The sequence below is a fragment of the Apteryx rowi genome, unplaced genomic scaffold (assembly GCF_003343035.1).
Source record: "Apteryx rowi isolate R43461 unplaced genomic scaffold, aptRow1 scaffold_564, whole genome shotgun sequence".
In the NCBI taxonomy this organism is placed as follows: domain Eukaryota; kingdom Metazoa; phylum Chordata; class Aves; order Apterygiformes; family Apterygidae; genus Apteryx; species Apteryx rowi.
This window is the reverse complement of record NW_020450832.1, coordinates 269,221-293,322: the sequence shown is the minus strand read 5'-3', so window position 1 is coordinate 293,322 and position 24,102 is coordinate 269,221. Positions and strand designations below refer to the sequence as shown.

Here is a 24,102-nt window from a genome sequence, read left to right as displayed (position 1 = left end):
CATCAAATTGCCAGTTAACAGGTGCGTCGTTCTTGATTGAACAGTGTACACAGCTCCTTTTCTCCATCAGTAATTTCCAAAAACTTAGGGAATGTGAGTTAAGTGAAACACCAGAAGAGGAACTTTTACCCAGGAAAGGGAAAACCAACTTGAGGTAGAAAGTGTTTACTCTTCATTTTACATTAAAAGAATTAACTGTGATGTACTAAGGGAAACTCAGAGGGCAGAAGTCCTTTTAATAGCTGTGGTATCATGTCTCAGCGAAAGTGTTGTAGAATTCTTGTTACTGGAATAAATTAGTAATTGAGTGAGATTTTTTTATTGTTTAAATGATTTTTGCATATCACTTACCTAAGGTACTAAAGTTATACAGCTATGCATGTAGTAATCCATGAAATCTCTTGGCAGATCTTTTCCAGAAGCTCTTCAGGCAGGACCTGCTTGTGGCCAGTTTATTCCGTAACTTCCTCTTGGCGGAAAGGATTATGAGATCCTACAACTGCACGCCTGTCAGCAGCCCGCGCCTACCTCCAACCTACATGCATGCGATGTGGTGAGTCCCTGCGGCAGGGCTGCGTGCTGAGGCTTTAAGGAGATTTCCGCAGCTGTAGTCACGCAAGATTGTTGCCGAATCTGCACAGCACGTTAGTGATTAAGGCAGTGAATCAAGAATGAAAGAGCATGTGGCAGCTTAATACCCATCTCCAAATGTATTTCTTCTGTATGCCTATATAATTATAATGTAATTCTGTAATACAGAAGTTTCAGTTCAGCCGTATAATCTTTTAGTCCAAACAGAAAGAAAATAGTGCATCTGCTACCTTTATTTTCACAAAGTAAAGCTAATCATCTGTGGTTGTAAAGGGGAAAACTGAGATGGCTGGGGGCCAAGGGAGAAATTCTTAACTTACATAGTAGAAGTGAAAGAAATGTTTTGCTGCAGAGTTCATCTACTGTCACTGTTTCTTTTTAGATGTCTAATGGAAACGGAGGTGGCGCAGTTATTATAGAAAATCTCCTAAGCGTAGGTTTAACTATCAAACAAATGCCCTGTGAATAACAGTAATAATAATAAAAATCCTTGTTTTGATTCTTGAACCAGGATGATTAAGAATAGAAGTACAACCTGATACAGTCAAGCTAATGTAGTTCCTGTAAGAGAAAATGATAGCTGTGTGACTTACTAAAAGGCTACTAAAATGATAGGTAAAGGTAGCTAGGTTTGGCTTAATTTGCCTGTATTTTCAAAATCCTTTTGAAAAGTTTTCTCCATAAAATTGTGGAGGAATATAAATCTAGAGGAGGCTTGAAGTGATGATGATCAGTGTAAAACTGATAGCATCAGTAAGCTCAAATAACGTTGCACGGTTTTCCTTAGAAATGGAGAGAAGCTCAGAGTGCCCCAATAGCATTTGGAGGTGCAAAGGGTCAATGAGGGGAGACATTTACTGGTAATAGGAAGTTGTTTTAATTGTTGAAAAGTTTGGAGGCAATAAGAGAGATTTCTGATGGAACTGTTAGGAAATTGGGCAGCCAGAGGGTGGATAATGTTCAGCCTAGCTAAATGTGCTGTGTGTTTGTGCATGACAAACAATGTTCTTTGGTGCTTTGAAATAACAACTTTTGAGGAAAGTTGTGTCAGTCATTTGTAAATATGATGAGTTATCTTACTGTGTAGCATGAGGACCTGGGACATTTGTACAAGAAAAGAATAGAAAAAATGACAGTACGAGAGTTCTCATGTTGTCTTTCAGATGATGTTACAGCTAGACAGGGCAGAGCTTGAGCTGTAACTGAAGAACTGTGCAATATGGCTGCAGTAAAATGGAACGTGTTTTTGCAGAAATTCTGAAATTGAACAGTGAATTTCTTGGGTTACTTATAGCTTGCTTATTGCCAGCATGTTAAAAGCCTATATTTCTTGTTCCTTATGGGAATATAATTCATGCTTATTGCCAGCATATTAAATGCCTGTATTTCTGGGTTCATATGGGAATATAATTGGACTTAGAGTTGGTGGTGCCGTCTACTGGCTGAACCACAGGACTGAAATGCAGAAGACCTGCATGCTATTCCTGTATCTCTCGCTGACCTGCTTGGTAACATGATGGGTTCTAGAAAGTCATTCTTTTCTTTGCTTGTGGTGTAGTTTTCCTTCTATAAAACAGTGCTGAAAATACGTTTGTTTGGCCCTTCAGACCGTACCCCAGGATAATGGTGTATAGCGCTGTTGCTGCTTTTGAGGATTCACCCAAAGAAGAGATTCCTTAAGAAAAGTCGCACATTCAGGGTTTTCTTTCTCATGAATCCCAAACACTAGCAAAGCAGAGAGCAAACAAGAAGAGAATCCCTTGACATACTTTTCGGTATCCTCCGAAAAATGTGCAGTTTGAAACAAATCTAGCAAAGGGGAGGAAAATTCCACTTTTGTCAGAGATTGCTCAGTTCATTACTATGAACTTTTAGGAAGGACAGATTTAGAAACTAATTTAGAGCCCACTTAAATATTTTCTAAAAATAATTACCTGTACTTCTCTGGCACCTTCATTCAGGAATTTTTTAATGATTCCCAGAACTGAAACCTCCAAACCCATTTTGTTAATTAGATGAACTAGATAATGTGACTGGAAGGTGGGGGAGTTGGCCAACTGAGTGTTGAGAAGAACTGGACCTTTGCAGTGATTTGATGATCCCCTCTGGGTCTGGATCTGCACCGTCAAGCAGTGGAGATTGTGGATGACGGAGCAGGTCTGTGCTGACTGGTTTTGCTGAGAGCTTTCCACAGATTTCTCATCGCCAGCATGGCAGAATGGGAATGTTTTGGGGAGTGATTCCTGGCTGCCGTGTCGTCAGCAATGATTCGATCTACAAGAGGCAGGCGAAACCTCCTGCTACAATATATACATGTGTGATGAATGTAAATACCAACTCTGCCGTGTGTCAGTCAGTGTTCCTCAAGGATCTGATTTCAAACTTTGAAGGATTTCCACTCCCACCCCTTCATTTCCCTCCCCTCTCCTGGCCTTCTTGCTTTTTTCTTAGTTTGGGTTGTTTGTGTTAGTGCCTCCTACACGTCGCTGCTCTCATGTAACCACGATCGTGTATGCGACAGGGATGTATTCCTGATTCGGGGCTTGTTTTGCTGCTTGCAACCTAAACGGTGGTGTGATGTTTAGCCTCTCCAGTGCATATCTGCGTATATCCACCTCTCCTCCTTTATGCTCTGGATGCTGATCTGCCTTCCCGGTCCTGCTCTTCAGCTCCCGGGGTTAGTACAGAATTGCCGTGTTTCCCTGCCGGAGACACTAGCCCTTCTGCAGATTCACAGCCAAGCCCTGTGTAAAAGTGGGATCTACATACAAACATGATTCATGTCCTGCTAGAAGGCTGACTGAAGAAGCAAACTAATATTGTATGTTTTCACTGAATTTATTACTGTTTATTTGAAAACATGCATCTCTTTAATGCAGATCTTAAATGCACTTAGTGTATCCTATGTTTCATTAGCCAAGAAGTGTGATGGAATCATCACTGCGCTGGCACTAGGATATATGAAATACCACGTATACGTTAGCAATGAAGTCAAGCATCTCTGCTGTTTATTCACAGTGCGCAGGGGACTGCAGAAGGTACAGGCAAACTACAAAAAGAGCCGTGACTTCGGAGTTCAGTCAGGAGGATCTTCTGTTTTTTCCCTTCATGATCTTTCACTGAGATCTTTAGTATATTTTTTTTGTGCCCTCTTTTGCAGAGAAGACATAAGTAAACACCAGTGTTTCCCTGATCATAGTAACATACACCCCATCTCTTCCGAGCTTTGCATACTCAGCCCTACTCCTCCTCCTCCTCCTCATTGCAGCAGCAGCAGCACTGGGTTTGCAGTCGTGTTGCTCTGCACCAGCCCTGCAGCTCCGTCTCTGTTACTGGAAACATCTCGCTGTCAGTCGGGAACGAGCAGAAAGTGTCTCCTGCCTCRTGTGCCTGCCGTTAGCACAGACAGTCTCTAGAGCCAGAGCAGAGTGTTCCTCCTTTTCCCTTTGCTTTATGTGGCCGGAGGACAGAGCTCTGCTCGTCCTGCCGAAGTTGCGTTGCTGATAGAAAACCATGCGGCGGGTGACAGTGTCGTGAGCCGCGAGTGTACCGGAGGGAGGTGCGTGTGCTGGGAAGTGTTTTTTTCCGCTTAACTTAAGCGTCGCTTTATCTCATGAATAATTATGGCTGCCCCTTTTTAGGAGTTAAATATGAACCGTTTGCTCTTTATCTTTTTTGCTTATCTTTGTGCTTTTTGATAATTTTCCCTAAACCACACTTAAATGTCACATCATTTGAGGGTCTTGAAGAGTTATAATAGGAGCACTGAGGTTGCCAGAGAGGTGAGCATCTGTTTGGTTTTAGTCATTTTGAACACAATTTTTTTGATTTTGACCAATTAAATTGTCATTCTCCTCAACCCATTTGGAAGACCACTGTCACCTGTTCTGTTAATTATCCTTTTTACCTKAACAGCTGAGCAAGAGGCAAGGCTTATTTTTTGAGGGAAGTTTGGAGCCACGAGTTATCCATCCTTGTATTTCCCCGCAAAGGGCAGYGTGCTGGGGCTCAGGGCAGTCGATCCCGCTCCGTAGGCTTGGCTCTGTCTCTTGGCTCCTTCCTGTCTCTCGCTGACTTTCTCTGTTTCGCTGCTGCAGTGAAACCCTTCAGGGCATGGGCTGCTTTTTGTATCTCTGTGGTGCCTAGAACTGTAGGTTCTTGGCTGCTGTAGACACTACTATAATACAAGTATTAATATTAATATATATTGATTGACTGGCTGTGCTATTCAACGTTGAGAGTCATTTCGTCTATTGTAGAGTAAGAATAGGAGGCCTGATGCTCTGTCAGCATCTTGATCTCTGTTGTGATGGATTATGGTTATATATTACTGCTGCTGGCAGCAAGTTATATTCATGGGCTTTGAAAAGACCCAATAATGTATTTAGAAGTATTTCCTAACRTAGGTCATATATTAAAAACCAAGTGCCTTAGTTATGCTGTGGAAGAACTATGATTTGTCCATAATAGAGCTATTGCAATACTATATGCACCAAGCATGAAATTCTAGTTGAAAGGAAGTCATAACATACTGCAGATAAAATAAGCTTGAAATTCTAGCTGAGAAGAAAACCATAATATAGCAACCCAATTACAGGTGAGAGAGGATCTGGAGCCTTTGAACATTGTGGGAGTGTTGCAAAGTGGATGCAARTCTGCACACTGATTTCTCAAAGAAATTACTCTCGTTTGCTACACGTAAAAATCTTAGCATCTCAGCAAGAAAAAAAGTGATTGTTTGAAAGGGTGTTTGGAGTTGTTTGACATCTGAAGGATTAGATTACACTGCTGATTTAACCTTTTTTTTTTTTTTTAATGTAGCCTTAGCATCTGTTTTGATGGGGAGAAATCTAGGACAGAATTAGCAAAGCGTGTGCTTCAGGTTGTGGCTAGAGGGAAGGTACTGCACTGGTAAAAGAACGATTTCATAGTAGGACCAAATATTCATAGCACTAAGTTTTGGGGGGGGGGGGGGTTAATAGCTGTGTCTGAGCAGCTTCCCAGGTGTCTCCCCTAAAGCAGCCTTAGGGAGTTCACAGTGTCACTGTTGAAGCAGGAGAATTCAGGCTGAAATCTGAAAATTCAGTCAAACAGGGCATGTTGCTGAGTTTTAGCTGCAGAAAAAACAAAAATGAAAACCTTGTTCAAAATACTTGACACACACTGAAATATTTGATGCAGTTAATACAGAAATRCAAAATGCAAGCAGATACGCTGGTGCTAGTGCCCCTGAACTACACACGGCTTCAACTTTTCTTTAGTTGCTCCTCAGCATGGCAGTCTCAGTAAGAAGTATGATTTTTCACTAATATTTTGTGCAGTGCAATATAGTACAAACTGTTCCTCAAAAGGAACAGTCCTTTTGAGGGTGACAGAGCACTGGACCAGGTTGCCTAGAGAGGTTGTGGAGTCTCCTTCTCTGGAGATATTCAAAACCTGCCTGGACRCGATCCTGGGCAATGTGCTCTAGGTGACCCTGCTTGAGCAGGGGGGTTGGACTAGATGATCTCCAGAGGTCCCTTCCAACCTCAGCGATTCTGTGATTCTGTGAAAAAAGTGAGAATGGTAAAAGACATCAGTAATAATCTGTTTAAAAAAAAAAAAAGTGATATAAGAATTCAAAGCATCAGACACTAACTCAGCCAAGAAAATTCAAGCTGAATATGGGAAAAAATCTGCCTTCATGGTCTTCTAGCTAACATAGTACATGTGGGTGAAGAAAGACTAAGGCCCATCTCTGTAACCGTGGTTCATTTACACTGTTGCAGTATTACTGTGGGCTTCTGTTACAGAATGTTTTGTGGATTTGCACAATAAAACAGCCATCGAGCAAAGYTGGAACTCTGCCTTCTGCTCATTGCTTAAAAGTCCAAACTTTGCAGCACCTCGGGGGAAACAAAGTAGCGGCAGCTGGATGAATTCGCATTGAATTATTAAAAATTTATTACAGACTTACTGTAATGAAATTGGTATTGGGCTGAAGAGRGGAGAGAGATGGAGTTTGCAAGGGGGACATGTGACTGGGGATTTTTTGCTGAAAGGCTCGGTAAAATTGAAACTAAAATATAACGACAAATTTATGAACGTTTCTGTCGAGGGGGGAGAGAGTTAATGATGGAGTTCAGGGCAGCTCTTTCCTTGTTTAATTTTCATTGTAGACTTGTGGAGGAATAATGCCTTTTCATTTGTAATTTTTGTGTTTTCCGGAGTGCTTTGCGCTTTCCTGGGATGCTCGCTTGCCTCTGCCGGTTCAAGTGCCTCGCTGAGCTGCCTGGTCGGTGCAGGCACCGTTGGCTGGTTTTCTTTCCAGACCGTTTCTGATGGCAAGCTCCATTGCTTTGCGTGGCTTAGAAAAACAAAAGCRCTTTCTTGTCTTGCCCATTTTTTAATTGAGTCAATCTTCCAACTAAGGGGAGGATTTGAAATATGTTTATTGCAGTTCACATATAGGAGATGCATGGGACCAAATACGTTCTTCTCGACATCTGAACCCGAGTATCTCCTTTCCCATCCTCACACCGGTGAAAGTCTGCGACTGGTTTTAGTTCACGTGCAGATGGCACCTCCCGAGAGGTGGTGTGTTGTGTGGGGCTGTTCGGTTTTATTGCCTTTTCAGGAGAGACGAAGCTTTTCTGCATTAGCAGCGTTACGGACTTGAGGTTCTGCAGGAGATGTTCGCCTTGCGTGCCGYGATGCCAGCGCGGTCCCCAGCAGCCCCGCGAGGTCACGTACGCTAGTGGTGAGAGTAAAGGTGTTCAAGGCTTTTAGCAGTAAGTGATGCAGAGGTTTACAAAGAGAAAGCAGCTCGGCTTTGTGGAAACAAGCGGGAAGTTCTGTTAGTTTTGTACCGCATGTGAGCTTTGACACACCAGGACTGCATATAAACCTTGGGCGCGAGCGTGGGATAACTTCTGGCTCCGCGGGGCGCGTGGCGAGCGGTGTCCTCTGGCCTCGTGCAGCTGCTCTATCGGCTGGCTTTGCCCACAGAGCAGTTAGGACAACACAGTATAAAAAACGCATCTTATTAGCGTGTTTTTCTAGTAGTGTAATGTGCTGAAGCTGAAACGCTGGAATATTTCAGTAATTATCACCCAGCAGATACATCATAACGCCGTGGTGCTGCGGGGGGAGCGTGATTTCTGGGGAGCGAGCAGGCGGGAAGGGGGAGGAACGAGGCTGAGGGATTACCCAGCTCTTTTCTTAGCTTAATGTGGTGAAAACAAATTTTCCAAAGCACTTTGCAAACAGTAATCTCCCCAAAGAGGGAAGAAAGGTAGCGACCTCTGGGGCTGGCTTTCATAAATCACTTCTGGACTGCATTGCCACCCAGCCTTGTCCCCCGCTGCTCCCTAATTTATTTCCTGTTTGTGTGCTAAAGTGTAATATTAGTTCCGAGAGCATATCTACAAACCGCCTGCCTTTCTGGTTCCCTTTGGCATATTGAAACAGTCAATCACTTCTCTTCCTCCCTATCACCAACAACCGTTATTTTCACCATGACTGTAACGAGCGTTTTTTTCCCCCTTCGGTTTCTCTGCACATATTCAGTGGCACTCGTCCTTTTACCAATCTTTTGAGTCTTTTTTTGAATCCTTAGATTATTTGAATGCCTATTTAATGCAGTTATCTATTTTGCCAATGCAGCGAGTTAGCTATATGAGGAATCATTCATGAATTAAACATCCTAAAGTCTAGCAAGGAACATGTGGCCGCTCTCCTAGCGGCTGGAAACAGCGTGGTTTTTACCCCAGCCGGATGCCTTCTGCTCGCTCCCTGGTCGTGTTGAGTGGGGAAGTCGTCTGCTTTGTTTCTTACGGAGATGAAGCAGAAACAGCAGGTTGGGCTGGTTCAGAAAGGCTGGAGAATCATTTAAAGGGGTTGAGTTGCTCAGGGTCTCTTGCACAATTCCTGTTAATCAGCAGCTCTCCAGGCTGTGATGAGCAGTTAATGCTAAGATTTTATGTCGGTGGTTACGCTTTTTTAAAAAAGATTGAATAACATTAGCTATGTGGTTACATTGATTTTTAAGGGCCTGTTTTTAGAAGCGTAAAAAGAGATTTAGTCTTAATCTACTAAAATCTCTTTTCAAATTTTCGTTTGTTCTTTCTGATAACATGTTTAAAGCCTTTTGAGATATGACCTTGCAAGGCTGCTTTGGACGTTTTTATAGTGGTATTAATGCTTCTTACCTAAAATGACTTTGAGGAGCTCAGCATCTTAGTTCTGTGCCTCTGCGGTATAATGACCTACACAGAATCTTTATAGGCAGCCAAAATAAGACTAGTTCTCTCTGATCTCTAAACCATTTTTGTTCCCATCTAATAAAACTTATCTCAAAGACACTGTGTATTGGCATTTTCTAAAGTCCAAGAGATTTTCTCTAGAAGATGTTGCCTATTCCTTCGAGCACCTGAAAGTTAGAAATATTCATTCTTTACTTGAAGTAAAATTATCTTTATAATTGTACTAATTGACTTTGCTTCTGCCTCAGCCAGGAATAAATATTTCTCTCATCAGCTCTGTGTAAACATTTTGCCTCCAGCATGGGTCTTTATTGAGCATGTGGGAAGCATTTGTTGCCCATGCTTTGATTATCTCTTGATTACCTCTTAATTATATTGGCAGCATATTATCAAGTGGAAGGTGAATGCTGTGAAGCAGAGGGACAAGGTCTGGGGCAGATAAAACAAGCTACATCTCTTGAATCTGTAGAAAAATGCAAGAGTCTTGTATTTTATTTTTCCTCCTAATTGGAAAGATTGCTTTTAATTGAGAACAGCTGCCAGCTAGGCTAATGGGATAGATTTTACTAGGTTGTTTACCAGTTGTTCTAAATGTAGTCTTTCTGTTTGGTTTAGACCAGGATGATTTAAGGACTTACTAGAAAAGGTAGCTAAAATACACTGCATTGATTATCACCTATGGCCCTATGTCTGCAAATCTTCCTAGAGAAGAAAAATTGCTTAGCCTATTGATGTTAACACACTATGGCCACAAGCCATGGGAGAGCAAATGTTTCTAGAGAGTAAATTAGTTTCTTTTGTGTAAGAAACCCAGTCGGTAGTGTTTTAACTCGCTAGCCTTTCAGAATGCTTAATTTCATATGTTAAAATGAAAATGCATGGAGTGTGTATGGATAGAGTAGGGATAATGGTTTCTGGGGTAAAAAGTACCTATTTCACATTTTTTTGTAGTGTCTTAGGAACTTTGAAGACTAAACCCATTTATTTTAGTTTGTTTCTCTTTTAGTTTAATTGTAAGCATTTTGGAACACAGGCTGTTGTCCTATTTTGYGTTTGCACTGAATCTACTGTAATAAGTTCCTTTGCCATTGTACATAATTTGAACGCTGTTAAAATTTTAACACTAAAATATTGTAGATCTCTATACTTTACCCATTAAATGTTATAGTGGATAAATGTAATAGCTGAAATCTTTAAATATTTTCTCTTCTTCTGGTTTAATGTACAAATCTCCATCCTTAGGGTGGCTGATTTGAACAAATCTTTATAAACAAGATCGCCGTGCAAAACCCAACTCAAAATTAGATTAATGGAAGTTGAGTTACTTTTTCAGTGATAGGTACTATGGCAGGATATCTGTGTCTAGGATGCTGAAAAGGAGAGTTAGCGGAGCGGCGGAGGTGTATCTGTGAATTGTGAGCTGGASGGCTTGTCAACAGGACTACGTCCTACTGAGCGGTTTTGATGTCGCTTGAACACAGAGCAGGCTAGGTTTTGAATGCACGTAGGGTTTTGTGCTGAAGGATTATGGGTTGGAGTTAATCCAGGATTGAGATCATTTTTCTAGTTTAAAAAAATCCATTTTTGCAGCTGGACAGGTGTATAACAAACCTTCAATTCAGTCTGGCTGTCAACTACATTACAGAGAGGATGCAGTTTCTGCAAACTTCAGCTAGGGAGTTCTTTGCCTCGCTGGTGTTTTGTGGGCAGCCTGCAGTGATGCTGGACCAGCCTTCTCACTGCTTCTCTAAATAGTTTTCATGTGTTACATCAGTCATATCTGACTTGCTTTGAACAAAGGAAATATTAAGCATTGCTAAGCACGTCTGACAACACTGGTTGGTCCATATTCTTGTATAATCAGAATTTAGACTTGCCTTGATATTGCTTATGGATAACTTGTGATTTCTCTATCCTTTGTCACCTTTTTCTCTAGGCAAGCATGGGACCTTGCAGTTGATATTTGCCTTTCACAGTTACCTACAATTATAGAGGAAGGAACTGCCTTTAGGGTAAGTTACTTAGTACATTGAATTGTTATGTGCCCAGTTTAAGCCATTATTTGAAACCTCAGTTCAGCACATCACTTTTGCTTGTTGAGGCTTGAATTGTTGTAATTTAAGGGTTTATATTTTTCGAAAATCATAAATCTCTAATCACCTCACATAAAGCTCTTTGCTCACTTTATGTTCTTCGCTGGCATGTGACCTTGTCTGTTTGAACCCGCACCTGTGTCTGAATTCAAACCTTGTTTCTACAGGTGTATTTGAAATGTCTATAGTTCATCTATGCTATGAAACCTTTTCAAAGAAAGATGTCATAAAAAAGGTTTCTGCTAAATGCTGKTTTTTTTTCTGGTTTTAAAGGTAGAAATGATGTTTGAGACTAGGACTTTGACTTTTAAAATTTCAGAGCACTCAGTCAAACGTTACTGTCATTAAAAGGACATACCAGCATGATTTTTATAATGAAAACTAAACTTCTCAAAATGCAAAAACTAGTTCTTAGTGRAGATTATTTTCAAATAACCATGAAATAGAGGTTGAGGATTACGTCCTAGCATTTTCTTAAGCATAATATCATTAATGTGAGTCACTGTTTTTTTTTTTTTCCAACTAGTTAATCTCAAAGAGCAGAAAAGTAAAATTTTTAACATGATATTTGGCCTACATTTCTCTAGTCAGAATGGAGTTTTCCTGATATTCCTTTGACATTTAATGGATGGAAACCTTTAAAGAATAGTTACTCTGCCGTCTCAAATGCCTGTTCCACCATAATGTTCTCAGAGAGTCTAGCTTGTAAACTCATTTAAAGCCTCTTAGGAAACCATATTTATTTCCCTCAAGTAGAGTTACTGCGCCTTCTGCATTGGCTGTAAATACAACAGTCTTCAAATCCAAGCCAGCGGCGGTAACAGAAGTAAAAGCGAGATCAAGTCCTCTTCTGTGCTCTTCCGTGCGCTCTCTTCTGTTCRCAAGCCTGCGTGATTCGCGCGTCGCGCGCGCGGTCAACGCTTTGCCCTCCGGCCCCTCGGTTTATCCCCGGCAGGAAATCTTGTACGTCAGAGGGGACCGGCTCCATGGGGCTGGTGTTCAGCGCGCGGCGGGGGAAGGAGCGTGGCCTGGTCGAGATTAGGCGGCCCGTTTCCTAACGGGGCTGCCAGGAGCAGCGATCAGCCGGCCGACCGGCAGCGCGGGATGAGCCGCCGAGGATTACCGCTGCTGGCGGCCCCCGGCCTCGCCGGCCCCTCGCGCTTCAGAGTCCCGGCTAGCCCTGGATAAAGCGATCTGTAATCTTGAGGGCTGTTTTGTTTCAGCGGCACGTTATCGGCCACGTGCTCCCGACTTCTGCTTGTTCCCCAGGTGTTCTTTGCTAGTCAGACCGGGAAAACACGATAAGCTGATGGAGACGGGCCGCAGGYGGAGAGCGTTCTCGCGGGAGGGGGCTGGAGGAGGGATTAGGCTTCTGGGGTCGTTCTGGCTGGTTTAGTTTCCCTCCTCCCATCGCTTCCCCCCCCCCTTTTTTTGTTTCCCAGTGGATTTCTAACTGGAGGTTGCTGTGTGCTTTGTTTAGTCCTTTTTCCTGCCTGCTTCGCGTTACAGATGGCACCAGGAATGTTCCCTCCAGCCCTGGGGCTTCGCTGCCCCGGCTGGGGGTGCCGATGGGCCGGAGGACCGCTCCGCGCGTGCGCCGTGCGATCGGGGGTGCAGGGCGAGCGGGACGTTCGYGGGCCAGGCACGGATGGAGTTAGGAGAGCAGAGACGCTCTACAGACTAGCGCAGGCTCCGGTGACGTAAATACAGTGCGTTGCAGAACGTCAGATCGAAGTAAATAAACTCCCTATTTCGTCAGCCAGGTACTGGCACACCCGAACGATCGCGTGTTTTTAGAGGAAGACTTAGTGACACCATATCTCTTTCAAAGTGTGCAGCATTTTCTCTCCTTGTATTTGCTGTCCCCCTAAACCATGCTCCTCTATGTCTAGAGATGCCACATACTAGCATTTTTTTGTCTTTACTGGATGCTGTTCAGACACACATTGTAAAATAATGCGCGGTTGTTTGGGCCTGTCTGTGTGAAATTTCCACTGGCCCTCTGATCCTTTGGCTGCATTCCCGCGGAGACCTTTGCTTTATAGTTTTTGTAAGCTAGAATATGCCTATTTAAGAAAACCTTCCTCATAGCTACAGATGTCCCTGTTCTGCACAAATTTTCTACCAAATGCCTTTATTTAGGCTGCTTCTGTGCACATCCATCTCAGTTTCCCCCACTCCTTTGAATTCTGTGCAGAGATAGCTTTAAAGTACCTGTTAACCTGAGATTAATATGCCTGAAGCTCTRAATGACCATGGACACTTGGCTACAGATATTTTAAATACATTAGCTTCTTCCACAGCGCTCTTCACAGTACTAAATACCCAAGGCACAACTGATAAGTATTAACTGMTGACAGTTCATCCCACTCCTTCCTGTCTTTCCCCACTTCTGGTATCTTTACTAGGGCACTAGTAAAGTGTATTAAATACTGTAGCACTCCTCATGTTACTTTTATGCTCATTTAACCACAGTACCAGGTTATCTCTAATTCAGCTAGTGAATTTGGTATTGTAAGTAAATTTTCAGATTTTTGTTTGCTTATATAAAGTCCTTTGTGTTATGAGGGTCAGGACTGATGGGCAGCTAAATAAAGGCTTGAATTAAAACCCAAATAAGGTGCAGCTTTCGTATGGTCCAAACCACACCATTTGAGTGCCCACCCTCTTGCAGGAGACTTTAGGGCAGCCAAGGAAGACTGAGACACAGCTGTAAACATTTTTCGTTTTTGTTGGATTATTTTCGCTGTGGACTGGGCAAAGGTAGCACYGTGTGTTACAGGAGTGAAACCAACTCTGCAGAGCAGATAAATCAGCCTTTGCTCTATCTGCTCCTCCTTATGTGGAAAATATTAGCCAAAATTCCCTGGGATCTTATGCAATAGCTTTTCCTATTGCTCTATTCTTTCCTTCTTCTTTTATCAAACACTTACATTAGAGAATGCCAGCATATTTAAAGGGAATTGCATCTGATCAGTCTTTGGGAAATGTGTGTGTACATATGTATTTTATATTTTTATATATATATTTAATTGATACACATGGCTTGGTTTATAAATATATATATGTGTGTGTGTGTRTATATATATATATATTTTTTAAGAAGAATAAGCCATGTGTGTCAATTAAAAGGAATATTTTTTGGAAGCAATACACTGTGCTGGTCTGTAGATACCAAAGCTAGTTGCTTCACTTGGTTTTAAACAAACCTTGCCTCCGTATTCTCGTTTGAGCAGCACAGCCCGTTCTTCGCGGAGCAGCTGACGGCCTTCCAGGTGTGGCTGACCATGGGGGTGGAGAACCGCAACCCCCCGGAGCAGCTGCCCATCGTCCTGCAGGTGAGCGGCCGCGGCGGCGGGGGCTTGTGCACGGGTCTCTCCCAGCCTGCCGAGTGCTGCRCTGTCAACCCGATGGCGTCTGGGTGCAGAAACGATGTGCGCTCCTTCAGGGTGGATTAGAGCTGACGGTGTGCTGGCTAGACCTGGGCAGAGGGAGGTGTGGTGCTTTTCTCCCCCCAGACCTTCGCTCTATATGTTAAGCAAAACTTCCTACTATAGTCCGCTCACGACTTCGACAGTGTCCGCCTGTACTGCCTCCTATTTTGCTCTGAAGCAGCAAGACTTTTTTTCACAAAATAGTTCATCTTTGTTATTTTCTTCTATAATATATCTTCTTATACGACAGTTTTGTCAGGCAGAGGCTTTATCTCCTCTCTGTTTGCAGGAAGTAGGCATTACTTCAGTGTAATAGTTTGGGTGCAGCTTGGAAGTATTCCCTTTAATGCAGTGCTGAGATTTTGCTGCAGGAGCAGAGAAACAAGGCTCAGAAGACCGTGTCTGGCTGGAAGAAATATAGAGTGCTGGTAGGCTTCTGCTCAGACTAGACTAAGTTCATATGTAGGAAGGCGGAGAAGTGAATCTAGGAGAAACAACATCTCATCCCAAGCTGTATTTCATGGAAGGCATGTGTGACAGTCGTTCATCTGCTGTCACCCTCTCCTCCCTGGATGTTTGTACTGACAGAACTGTAAACCCTTGTCAGGACAACTCCGGTCTCTTCTCTCTCAGCAAAATATAAAACCTTCCTGCTTCCAGGGTTCCAGTCACTTATGCAAGGGTATCTGATTTCTTTCCCATAATGTGCGAGGACTCACCTTCTCGCTGTTAGCTACCAACTTGTTTCATGACTGACAGCACCATCAATCTTTGTAAGAACAAACCTTAATTTCCCTGAGCCTCTCAAGTCGAGAGATCAGCTGGATAAACAGATGTACAGTTTATCTCCTTCACTGCGATGGGAGAAGGCAGGCAGCTTCTCTGGCACCAACTTTGCTGCTTTACGGTGAATTTGTTGGCCCCGAGGCTCTGCAGGAGCTAACCTTGCTGTGGAATTGAGAGTTCACCTGACAAAGGAATCTGCTTTCCTCCCTGCAGCAGGAATGAGCTAGGACAATGTAATTATTCGTATAATTAAAGCTTATGTAGTTGTATGGTGGAGTAAGACTGCTTGGACAGTAATATGTAAACAGGTCTGAGATACCTACCAGAGAGCGACTGAGCAGGAGAGGGAAGGAGTTGCCTTTGAGTGCCAGGGACGTGGTGCCAGCCAGGTGGAGCCTGGATTTGTCATGGCCGGGGAGACAGTCCTTTTGGAAATGGCCTTTTATTGGCTTCAGAAGGTTGCCTTCCGTTTCAAACCCTCGCTGTGCCGAGGAGCAGGTCGCACAAGGTGGTTTCCCGGTGCAGGGAGCAGGGAGCTCGCCAAAGAGAGGAGTCAGCACCCGCCCAGCCTGAACACGCCTGAGGAGCCGGGGCCAGGTCCTTGCGGAGGGGCCTCCCGCTGTGTGATCTCCGACACGTATAGACAAGGCTAGCGCTTACTCCACGGAAAGGCACGGAGAGACTGCTGCTGTGCTACCCTTCTTCTATCCTGCACTAGTTAGGAAATTCCTGCTAAAGCGTGGGCTGCTCTTCCTAAATTATCCTCCTGTGTCCTGGCCACTCTCTTAACTTGCATGCATGGACTGGAATAGCTTTTTAGATCCATTTTGCTTCTGATTGCTCCAGCTTTGAAAGCGGCTTGCTTTTAGCTCGGAGCGATAGCTGTGTTTCTGGGCATACATGTAGGGGCTGCTTTTTTTTTTTTTTTTTTAGCTCCCTGACCCCTCCAAAATTTTCACTGATTTGCAGTTCAAGCCTCTAAATCCTGTACCTGTGGTGATATAAAGAAAGGAAGGGCTTGGTAGGGGTACAGAAAAAGTGTTGCACGTATAGTGCTTGTTGGTGGGTTACTGCAGAAGTGGAAAGATAAGACTCGTAAGACCATGCCTGGTCAGTGAGAGTAAAGGGTGTAGTGACTGTCTAGTCTGAGTGGTCTAAAAATAGAGAAAAGAGAAGATGTTAACATCAGAGTGGATTCAGAGGAAACTGCCCTCCTATGCCCCGAAGTTTAATTGCTTCCCCATCTTCTGCTTAGCAGTAATGATGGAAAATTGTTTCTGTTTGGGGAAGAATGTGACACAGTGCTGAGTGCACATAGTGGCATTCCACAATGCAGCAATTTCCTAATTTCAGCCAGAGTTCATAATGGCACATAGATTCCCCAGATCCTCATACAAGTCTCCAGAGTTGTGTCAGTTATGGCTTCAGGTTATTGTGCAAATCAGTCCGGGAAGCATGAACATAAAAACCTGAGAGAGTGAGCATTGGCTTTTTTATTTTTGAAAATAATGAAATGGATCTTTTAAAATAAGACACAATTTGATTTGCTTGAAGGTTCTTGTGGGATGCCATCAGTGTTGAGATGTGTTTTTGCAACCTCAGTTGGAAATCCTTTTCAATTACATCTGTTTTTTCCCCCAGCTTTGACAGTTTGTGGACATACTTGGTTTTTCTGAGGCTCAGATAACAACAGTGTTGTCAAACCTGCATGCCTCCCATGGCTGCCTAAGCCCCTTACACCTAAAAGTTCCTTTCTGTTATTTCAGCCCTGCCCCAGCTTCCACCATGCCCTGGTTTCTATTACTGCTTTAATCTCAAACAGCTGCCCCTGTTATTCCTACGCTAGGCATCTTTAGAGCAGATTGTTAATCGTGCCAAGTTCTGTAGTACGTTATGGAATAGGCTGGTGCCAACTAGGGCATGATGACCAAAATCCTTTCTCTTATGACCTGTACTGGGATCTGAGCTCAGTTATTCAGAGGTGAAACAATTAGAGTAGCTAATACACCCTCCCACGTGACAATCTTTTCCTGATGGACTTTCTCTGCACAAATTTAGTATCTAGTGTCAGCGGTCTATGGTATGAGACATGAGCCAAATAATATTAGTTATTCTTCAATATTAAACCTGAAAAATAATTTAATTTGAATATGCAATGCGGAAAAACACTGAGAAGGGGATGGAATCGGGGAGCTAAATCAATGAGTCTCTTTCATGATCCGTGCTGAGGGATGTTACTCAATTTAAACAGAGGATTACACGTTGCATTCCAAACATCTGTTAAGGAGATTAAGAACTGAAAGTCTGTCTGTTAATATTTCACACCAGGGTAGGTATAAGCCGGTAAACTACAACCTCATTATCATCATTAGACTCCATTTTAATGAGATTTTTATTAAAGACTAATGTGACCTTTTGCTTCCCTCTTAAGTCTCTTATATCCATTTGCCAAGGAAAGCAAAGCCTCTTTTTCTGCTTCTGGGCCTTTTTAGATAACGGGAGGCTGGGCCGTTTGCTCAACTTTGAATCCTTCCTGTAGATACCATCCTGTTCCTACTTTATTGAGGGAAGAAAGGTGGGAAGAAGAGAGTATTTGAAATCCATAGTGGCCACTTTCATCTAGCAGAGCTTTGCTGGATAAGAGCCACCAGGTCTGAGAGAAATGCGAACAGAGAGAGCGGATGGAGGGGTGACTTGGAGATTGAAGACAACTCCGTTTCTAGGAAAACATTTGCATGTGTCTGCAGAAACTTTATGAAGGAGAGCATTATCGGGAGGGGACAGGAACCCAATGGTGACACTGCTCAGCATGGTGAAAGTTTTCAGCCAGAGTTCTTGTCTTTCAGCTTATTCAGTGGTTCAAATCATCAGTTTGCTTAGAGTTACGTGAGGATCCTGAGTGCCTCTTACATTTGCTCTGCAGTCACAAGGATTTTTGTTCTTTCTAGTAATAATTGTTGTCTCTTTCCTCTGCAGGTGCTGCTGAGCCAAGTACATCGGCTCCGAGCTCTCGATTTGCTGGGAAGATTTTTGGACCTGGGTCCCTGGGCAGTTAGCTTGGTGTGTGGATATTGCATGTTGTCTTGTAAAAGTCTTCTCTCAGTACAGGTGATAAATACAAATGATGCTTTATGAAAGAAAGATGTGGAAGATATTCTACAAGTTTGAGCAATGTTTTGTTTAAAGCAGTGCTTTATTTGTTCTTCAGGCATGTGCAATGGAGCGAGTATCCCTAAAAGAAAAGTGGTTTGTATTAATCACAAAGGGCAAATAGCTGTTCACATGCATTGCTATGAAGAGGATTTCCTTTGGAATAGTTTAGTTTAAAATATTGGAAGAAATGAAATGGGGGAAATGTTTGGGATGACTAAGAAGGTTTGTCATATAGAATAAAACTCAACATAGAAAAAGAGCTTGTGTTTATCATCCCCTGCTCTCAAAGCTGGCTGGCTGCATCGTTTTCTGCTCGTCCTTTATGTGTTTGGTCTCTGGGTTGTGTGAGCTCTTCCGAGGGGAGGCAGCTGCCTTGTGCATTTGGGAAAGTGGCCAGCACTGTGGATAATAAATACGAATCAGACGGGCAAGCAGTTTGAAACACTCGTGTAAATGGAGCTATTTGTTGGTAACAGTGATGAAGACGAACCACCAGCTATTAGTGGAATAGCTCTATGATGGGACTTTTTAGTGGTTTTCTTTACCTCCCATCTTCATCTCAGACAAGATCCTCTTCTGTGCCATCTGGAGGCCTATCACAGAAAGCCTGGCCCTCAGTGGTAGGAGGCAAGTATGCCTTCAAAGGTGATTTTAAGGCCTCTGGATGATAAACTTCTGTGAGGATCAAGCGGTAGCTGCGGGTCAGCCACAGTGGCCACCTTTGCTCTGGCYGTTACGCGCATTACAAGCCAGACTGCCCTTGGCGCTGTGTGGTGCTCCGCTGCAGCGCCCGTTTTGACAGCTCACGAGGTCTGTAGCACACCAGGGGTCGAGCATCTCGAGGACTGCGGGCGCTCAGTGCCACCACGCAGCTCGTGTGGCCCAGCGCTAGCAGCAGATTCCCTCTTCACCCGCTTCCTTCGCATTGCGCTTTGCGAAGGTTATCTGCAGTCATGGTGGGGTTCTCAAAGGTTTGGCAAGCTGCATGTTTTCCAAAGAGCATCGTCTGTTACCATGCAAAAGATTCGGTAAAATGTCGGTGTAAAGGGAGAGACCTATTTAATTTCCAGTGGGAAGACTCTAATTATTGAGCTTTTGCAGTATGTTTGCTTGTGGGAGCAAATGGCCCCATCTGAGGAGAGCGGCGTATCGTGAAGCATAAAATAGCACAGGCTGTAATGAGTAAAAGCTAGAGCTAGATTAACTCTGGGTCTCAGTGGACGAAATGAGTCTGGAAATATCTGGTGACATCCAAGATTAAAATGAGCAATAGACAAGTATAGAGGGATCCCCTCTTTACTAGAAATGTATGAAATTGTTTCTTATAAGATTTTTCATCTGTGTCATTAAATACACTGCATCTTTGTAAAATGTGCAATTCTGCCCCTCTGTAGTGCTGCTTCTGCAGTAAAGCTGGGAAGTTTATGATGATTTACTGTTCTTTCTGGCTCCCCAGGCCCTGTCTGTTGGCATTTTCCCATATGTACTGAAGCTACTTCAAAGTTCAGCTCGTGAACTGAGACCACTTCTTGTATTCATCTGGGCCAAAATTCTCGCAGTGGACAGTGTGAGTATTTCTGAACTTCACTGCTTTTTTTGGTTTTCAGCAACATCCCTTATTTTCCCATTTTCCTTATTCAGTTGCTTTAGAATTTATGTTGAGGTACTTAAAGATGTCTGTTATCTGAAGACCAGTGTACTGGTCTAATTACTTCATTCCACTTGTACGTAAGCTAACTTCTTAAGTTTTGTGAATGTGAAATGCCCGTTAAAGGCCTGCCAAGCTGGATAGTTTGGCTACCCCCCTCTTCATAGGAGGGTTTGTCAGCAAGCAGAGGTCATCAGGGCAGTTCTGCCTGCATGGGCTGAAAGCATCTTTGCTCTGTTCTGCATTAATGCTGGATGTCACTGCAACATGTTCCAGGTCCTGGTTCCTACTCTGGTTTTAGGGTGTAGATGCTGTAGATAACAGCCATTAGATCACACTGATAACATCTTTATTGGCAGCAATATTGCTTTGCTTGCTGAATGGGCTAAAAATGCGCTCATGTACTCTGCCACATAAACCCTTGCAAGCACATGCGCACACACACACAGTTTGTTCAGTTTACCTTGGTAGCAAACCTGATTTGTTCAGGACCATACCTGTCAATTGTCAAAACAGTCTCCAAGTCTCCCCAAGTCTTWCTAGAAATAAAGCAAAACTAATTTTAGGGAGCTTAACTTGAGTCAAACTGCAAGTCTAGTGTGATATTATCTGCATGCTTTGATGTATTGAACATGGTGGGCATAGAATTATTTACCACCCACAGAAGACAGGTTATTCCCATCACAGGTCCCTGATTCTGGTCTTCTCTACAATATTCTGGCACCTTTCAGGACAAGGTTTAAAAACTGAGCCCTGATTTTTAAAGATGGCCTTAACCAGAGCTCTAGTTCATGTGTGTGTTAAATAAGTAATTAAGCAGGGCAAGGTAAGTAGTCCTACATAAACTTGTGCATTCATACATATGACTCCGTGGTTTGTAGGTGCAATTAGTTGAGCAATATAAAATTATTAGGAGTGGTACAAACAGTTAATTGCAGGCACAATTATGAGGTGATATAAAATCATCTGAACTGCTTGTAGAAGTTGGATCTTGCCTACTTTTGGTTTTATTTTTGTTATTTCTCTTCCATTTTAGTATGGAGAATGTAGGATTTGTTGGCATTTTCCCTCGCTGATGATCTAGCATTGTCATGTTTAGTTTTATAAATATATTTTCATTAACATCCAAAGAGGCTTTTGGAGAGCAAAGAAAATGAAAACTATTCATCTTAAAGCTACTTTTGAAAAGCTTATTTTGATGCATGCCCTTCCATGGCTGACACTTCAGCCCCAGGTACATTACAGAGCAGACTCATATATAATTTATGTAGAGTGTCATGCCATCGTTCACTTTCTCTGGTGGCAAAGCCAGTCTGAGAGCGCTCCTGTCCCCCTTATCCTCTCCTGCCACCATCAGCATTGCTCCTGTGCTATATTTTATTGCCCCCACTTATTTGGTGGGTTGCACTTTAAACAAAACCTCTAAAACTTTGTATTTGCATTTTTTCAGTTGTATCATTTCACTAGCTCAACAACTGCATTGGTGTACGAAAGGAGGGCCGACTGCAGCGGGAAAGAGGAATGAAAGGCACTGAGGGAGGGGGAAAGGCAGCGCAGTAAAGGATGCAAATGTGTTGTAATATCTGAAGCTAAAAGAATACTTTGCTATATGCTCAAGATCAATCAGAAATGATTGATCCTTCCCGTCCCCTGCTGACCTAAGGTTTGCCCATATGTGTCCGAAAGAAATTCAGTTGCAAAAAACTGTGCGTTAGTGTGCGTGTTGTGTAAATGCCCAGCTCCCTACCCTTGCACAGTCTGCTCCCTTTTCCCAAGCCTCTGTGTTTCCAGAATGAGAGTCAGGGTCAGAGTTGTCCGGTTTTGCAGCTGATCCCGTGGTGCAGCCGCCCTGGAGAGCGCCCTGCCCGGCGTGGCAGCCGGGCTTTCCCGCAGGCAACCTTCCCGGGAGAATGCCGAAGGGAGCGACGGCGACGGGGCTCTGCCCCGCGCTCCGCCAGCGTGAGGAAAGCAGTCAGGAGATGTCRGTTTTCATCGTCCTGACCGAAAGATGGATGCAGTAATTGACTGCGAGGCTGCAGTGAATCCCTGCGGAGTCGGTAGCGCACAGGCGTGCGCGCAGGTGGGAGCGCGAGGGTGGGCCGGCTGCGCCCCTCGCCCCACTCTGCGCCCCTCGTCCCGCTCTGCACCCACATCTGACTGCATGCACAACGTCGGTCACCCGGGCAGAAGCCGTTGCCCTGGCATGCGAGAGAGCGCGTGTTCGTTATCTCCCAGATAACCTTCCTCCTTACAGCAATCAGACAGCGCCGCCACCTTCGTTGGCTGTGCCCGTGTGGGTGTTTTGTGCGGTTTCAGGATCTGCACCGGGTGAGAGCGCTGTCGCTAGGCCTGGAGTTCAGCTAATGGCTCCTTCCTCTTTGCACTCGGACGTGACCGGGACGGGTATGCGAGACACTTCGGCGTGTGCTGCTGAGCCCCGTTTCTGCCCCGGCTCGCGCCTCTTTAGCAGGGCRGCGGAGGAGGTGCTGGGAACGGAGAAGGCAGGGAGGAACGGGAGGGCAACGTGCCCTGCGGCCGCGATGCCGTGTCGTGCGTCCCTTCGGGGATGCCCTCGGAAAGCGGGGCGTCCCTAAGGACTGTATATTGTCGGAAAAATTACAGCATAAACTAGCCGTGTTACAGAAGCCCGGTGTCTCAGACAGGATGGTCCGTGTATGAGGTTTGGATATCTGTAATAAGCACTGGAATATCTGGATTAGTCTGCTTTAATTCCCTTTATAATCAGACGGTTTTTCACTAGAGCATTCATTCAGGGCTTCCGTCATCCCTACCTGAACTCTGCCGGAGRATTTCTAGCCCGTCTGGAGCCGCGTAGCGGGTGCTGGTTCCAGGTTGCCTGCTGTAGGTCTCCGGAAGGTACCCGCAGGTGCAGAACTGGTGTCGTGTGCCGCCACGCGTGGATGCAGCGATGTAGATGGTATTTTCACTTGCCRGATGCATCCCTTGTTAGCAGGATTGTGGCTACCGGTTCGCTGCTTGTGCTTAACACAAACACGCAAGGCAGGCAGTCCCTAAGGCTCGCTCGCTGAAGGGCCCCAGGCAGCGGTGCTTCCTTGGCCCCTGCGGTCGGTGGCACCGAGCGCCCGCGCTGGGCCCCGCGGCTCCGTGCCGGGAGCCCGGGAGCGTTCTCGGAGCCAGCTGCGGAGCGAGGGCAGAGCCGGGCCCTGGTCCCTCCCCGGCATCGGGAGCTTTATATTTTACTCACGTTCTGAACTTCCAGCCTTCCCTGCAGCTTGTGTTTGCCAGATTGTGTTGTTATTCACAAGTATAGCTGCTTATTCCTTGAAGGAGAAGAGTTGCTGGCTTTTTCCGTAATGTTCACAGGATCTAAGTAGTGAAGGTATGAGCAAGTGTGTTTTTACAGCTGTTTTGGCTTTATAAAAGTTGTTTTCCTCCATATAGCCTCAGGCAATTGGTTAATAGTGGCAGCACAAGGAAAAGTAGTGTAAGGCTGGGCATTCTTCTCATGGTTGGCATCTGTTTCCCTACATTACAGTTGAAGAATTTTGGGGGATTTTGGGGGGCTTTTTTGTCTTTTTTGTTTTTAATTCCTAAGGAATAGAAAGTGTTCAAGCTGAAAAAAAAAAAAAAAAGGAAACCTAGTTTTTGTGCAGCATTACACAAAAGTCAGGAAAGCCTCTTGTAGCTGCAGCCTGGCATCRATTTGTTCCCTCTGCTCTTTGGTCTGCCAAAAGCAGTATCTTTACTCCCTTCAACAATAAAAAGTACTCTTGCATCTCTGTCTTGCCATTCCCTCTCCTTTCAGCAATCGGTACCCTCCTTCGCCTTCCCTGCCTGATAAAAAATGCATGATGCTGTCTCTGACATGAAGCATACAACAGAACCCCAGTCGGGAGGGAAATTGAATGCCAAGGCAGTTTTCCTCTCTTAAATTTTCACTTTAGAGTATGTATTCTCTTGATTTGACCCTAATATGTCACACCTGAAGCCTGAGTTGGTACGTTAGCAAAAAAAGCTGCAGGAGGAAGTTCTTGGCGTACGTTACGAGCCGCCGAATCCAGGCCACGTGCCTCACTGCTAATACTCCTCCAGAAAACCTGCGTTCCTCACAGTGGAGTTGCGCCGCAATTTCTGTTTGTGTGTAGTAGAAGATCATGTTACTACGTGGTACT

At 44.2% G+C, this 24,102-nt stretch overlaps 1 protein-coding gene across 4 annotated transcripts in view; it reads left to right on the top strand.

Moving 5' to 3' along the window:
- Positions 1–24,102, top strand: part of RPTOR (regulatory associated protein of MTOR complex 1) — a 172,722-nt gene that overhangs the window by 86,722 nt on the left and 61,898 nt on the right. For all 4 annotated transcript variants that reach the window (XM_026081982.1, XM_026081981.1, XM_026081979.1 and 1 more), the window contains exons 9-13: positions 409–553; positions 10,771–10,846; positions 14,164–14,265; positions 18,124–18,207; positions 19,757–19,867. In XM_026081982.1, the coding sequence (XP_025937767.1) occupies positions 409–553; positions 10,771–10,846; positions 14,164–14,265; positions 18,124–18,207; positions 19,757–19,867 (518 nt within the window). The remainder of the gene's footprint in view (positions 1–408; positions 554–10,770; positions 10,847–14,163; positions 14,266–18,123; positions 18,208–19,756; positions 19,868–24,102) is intronic.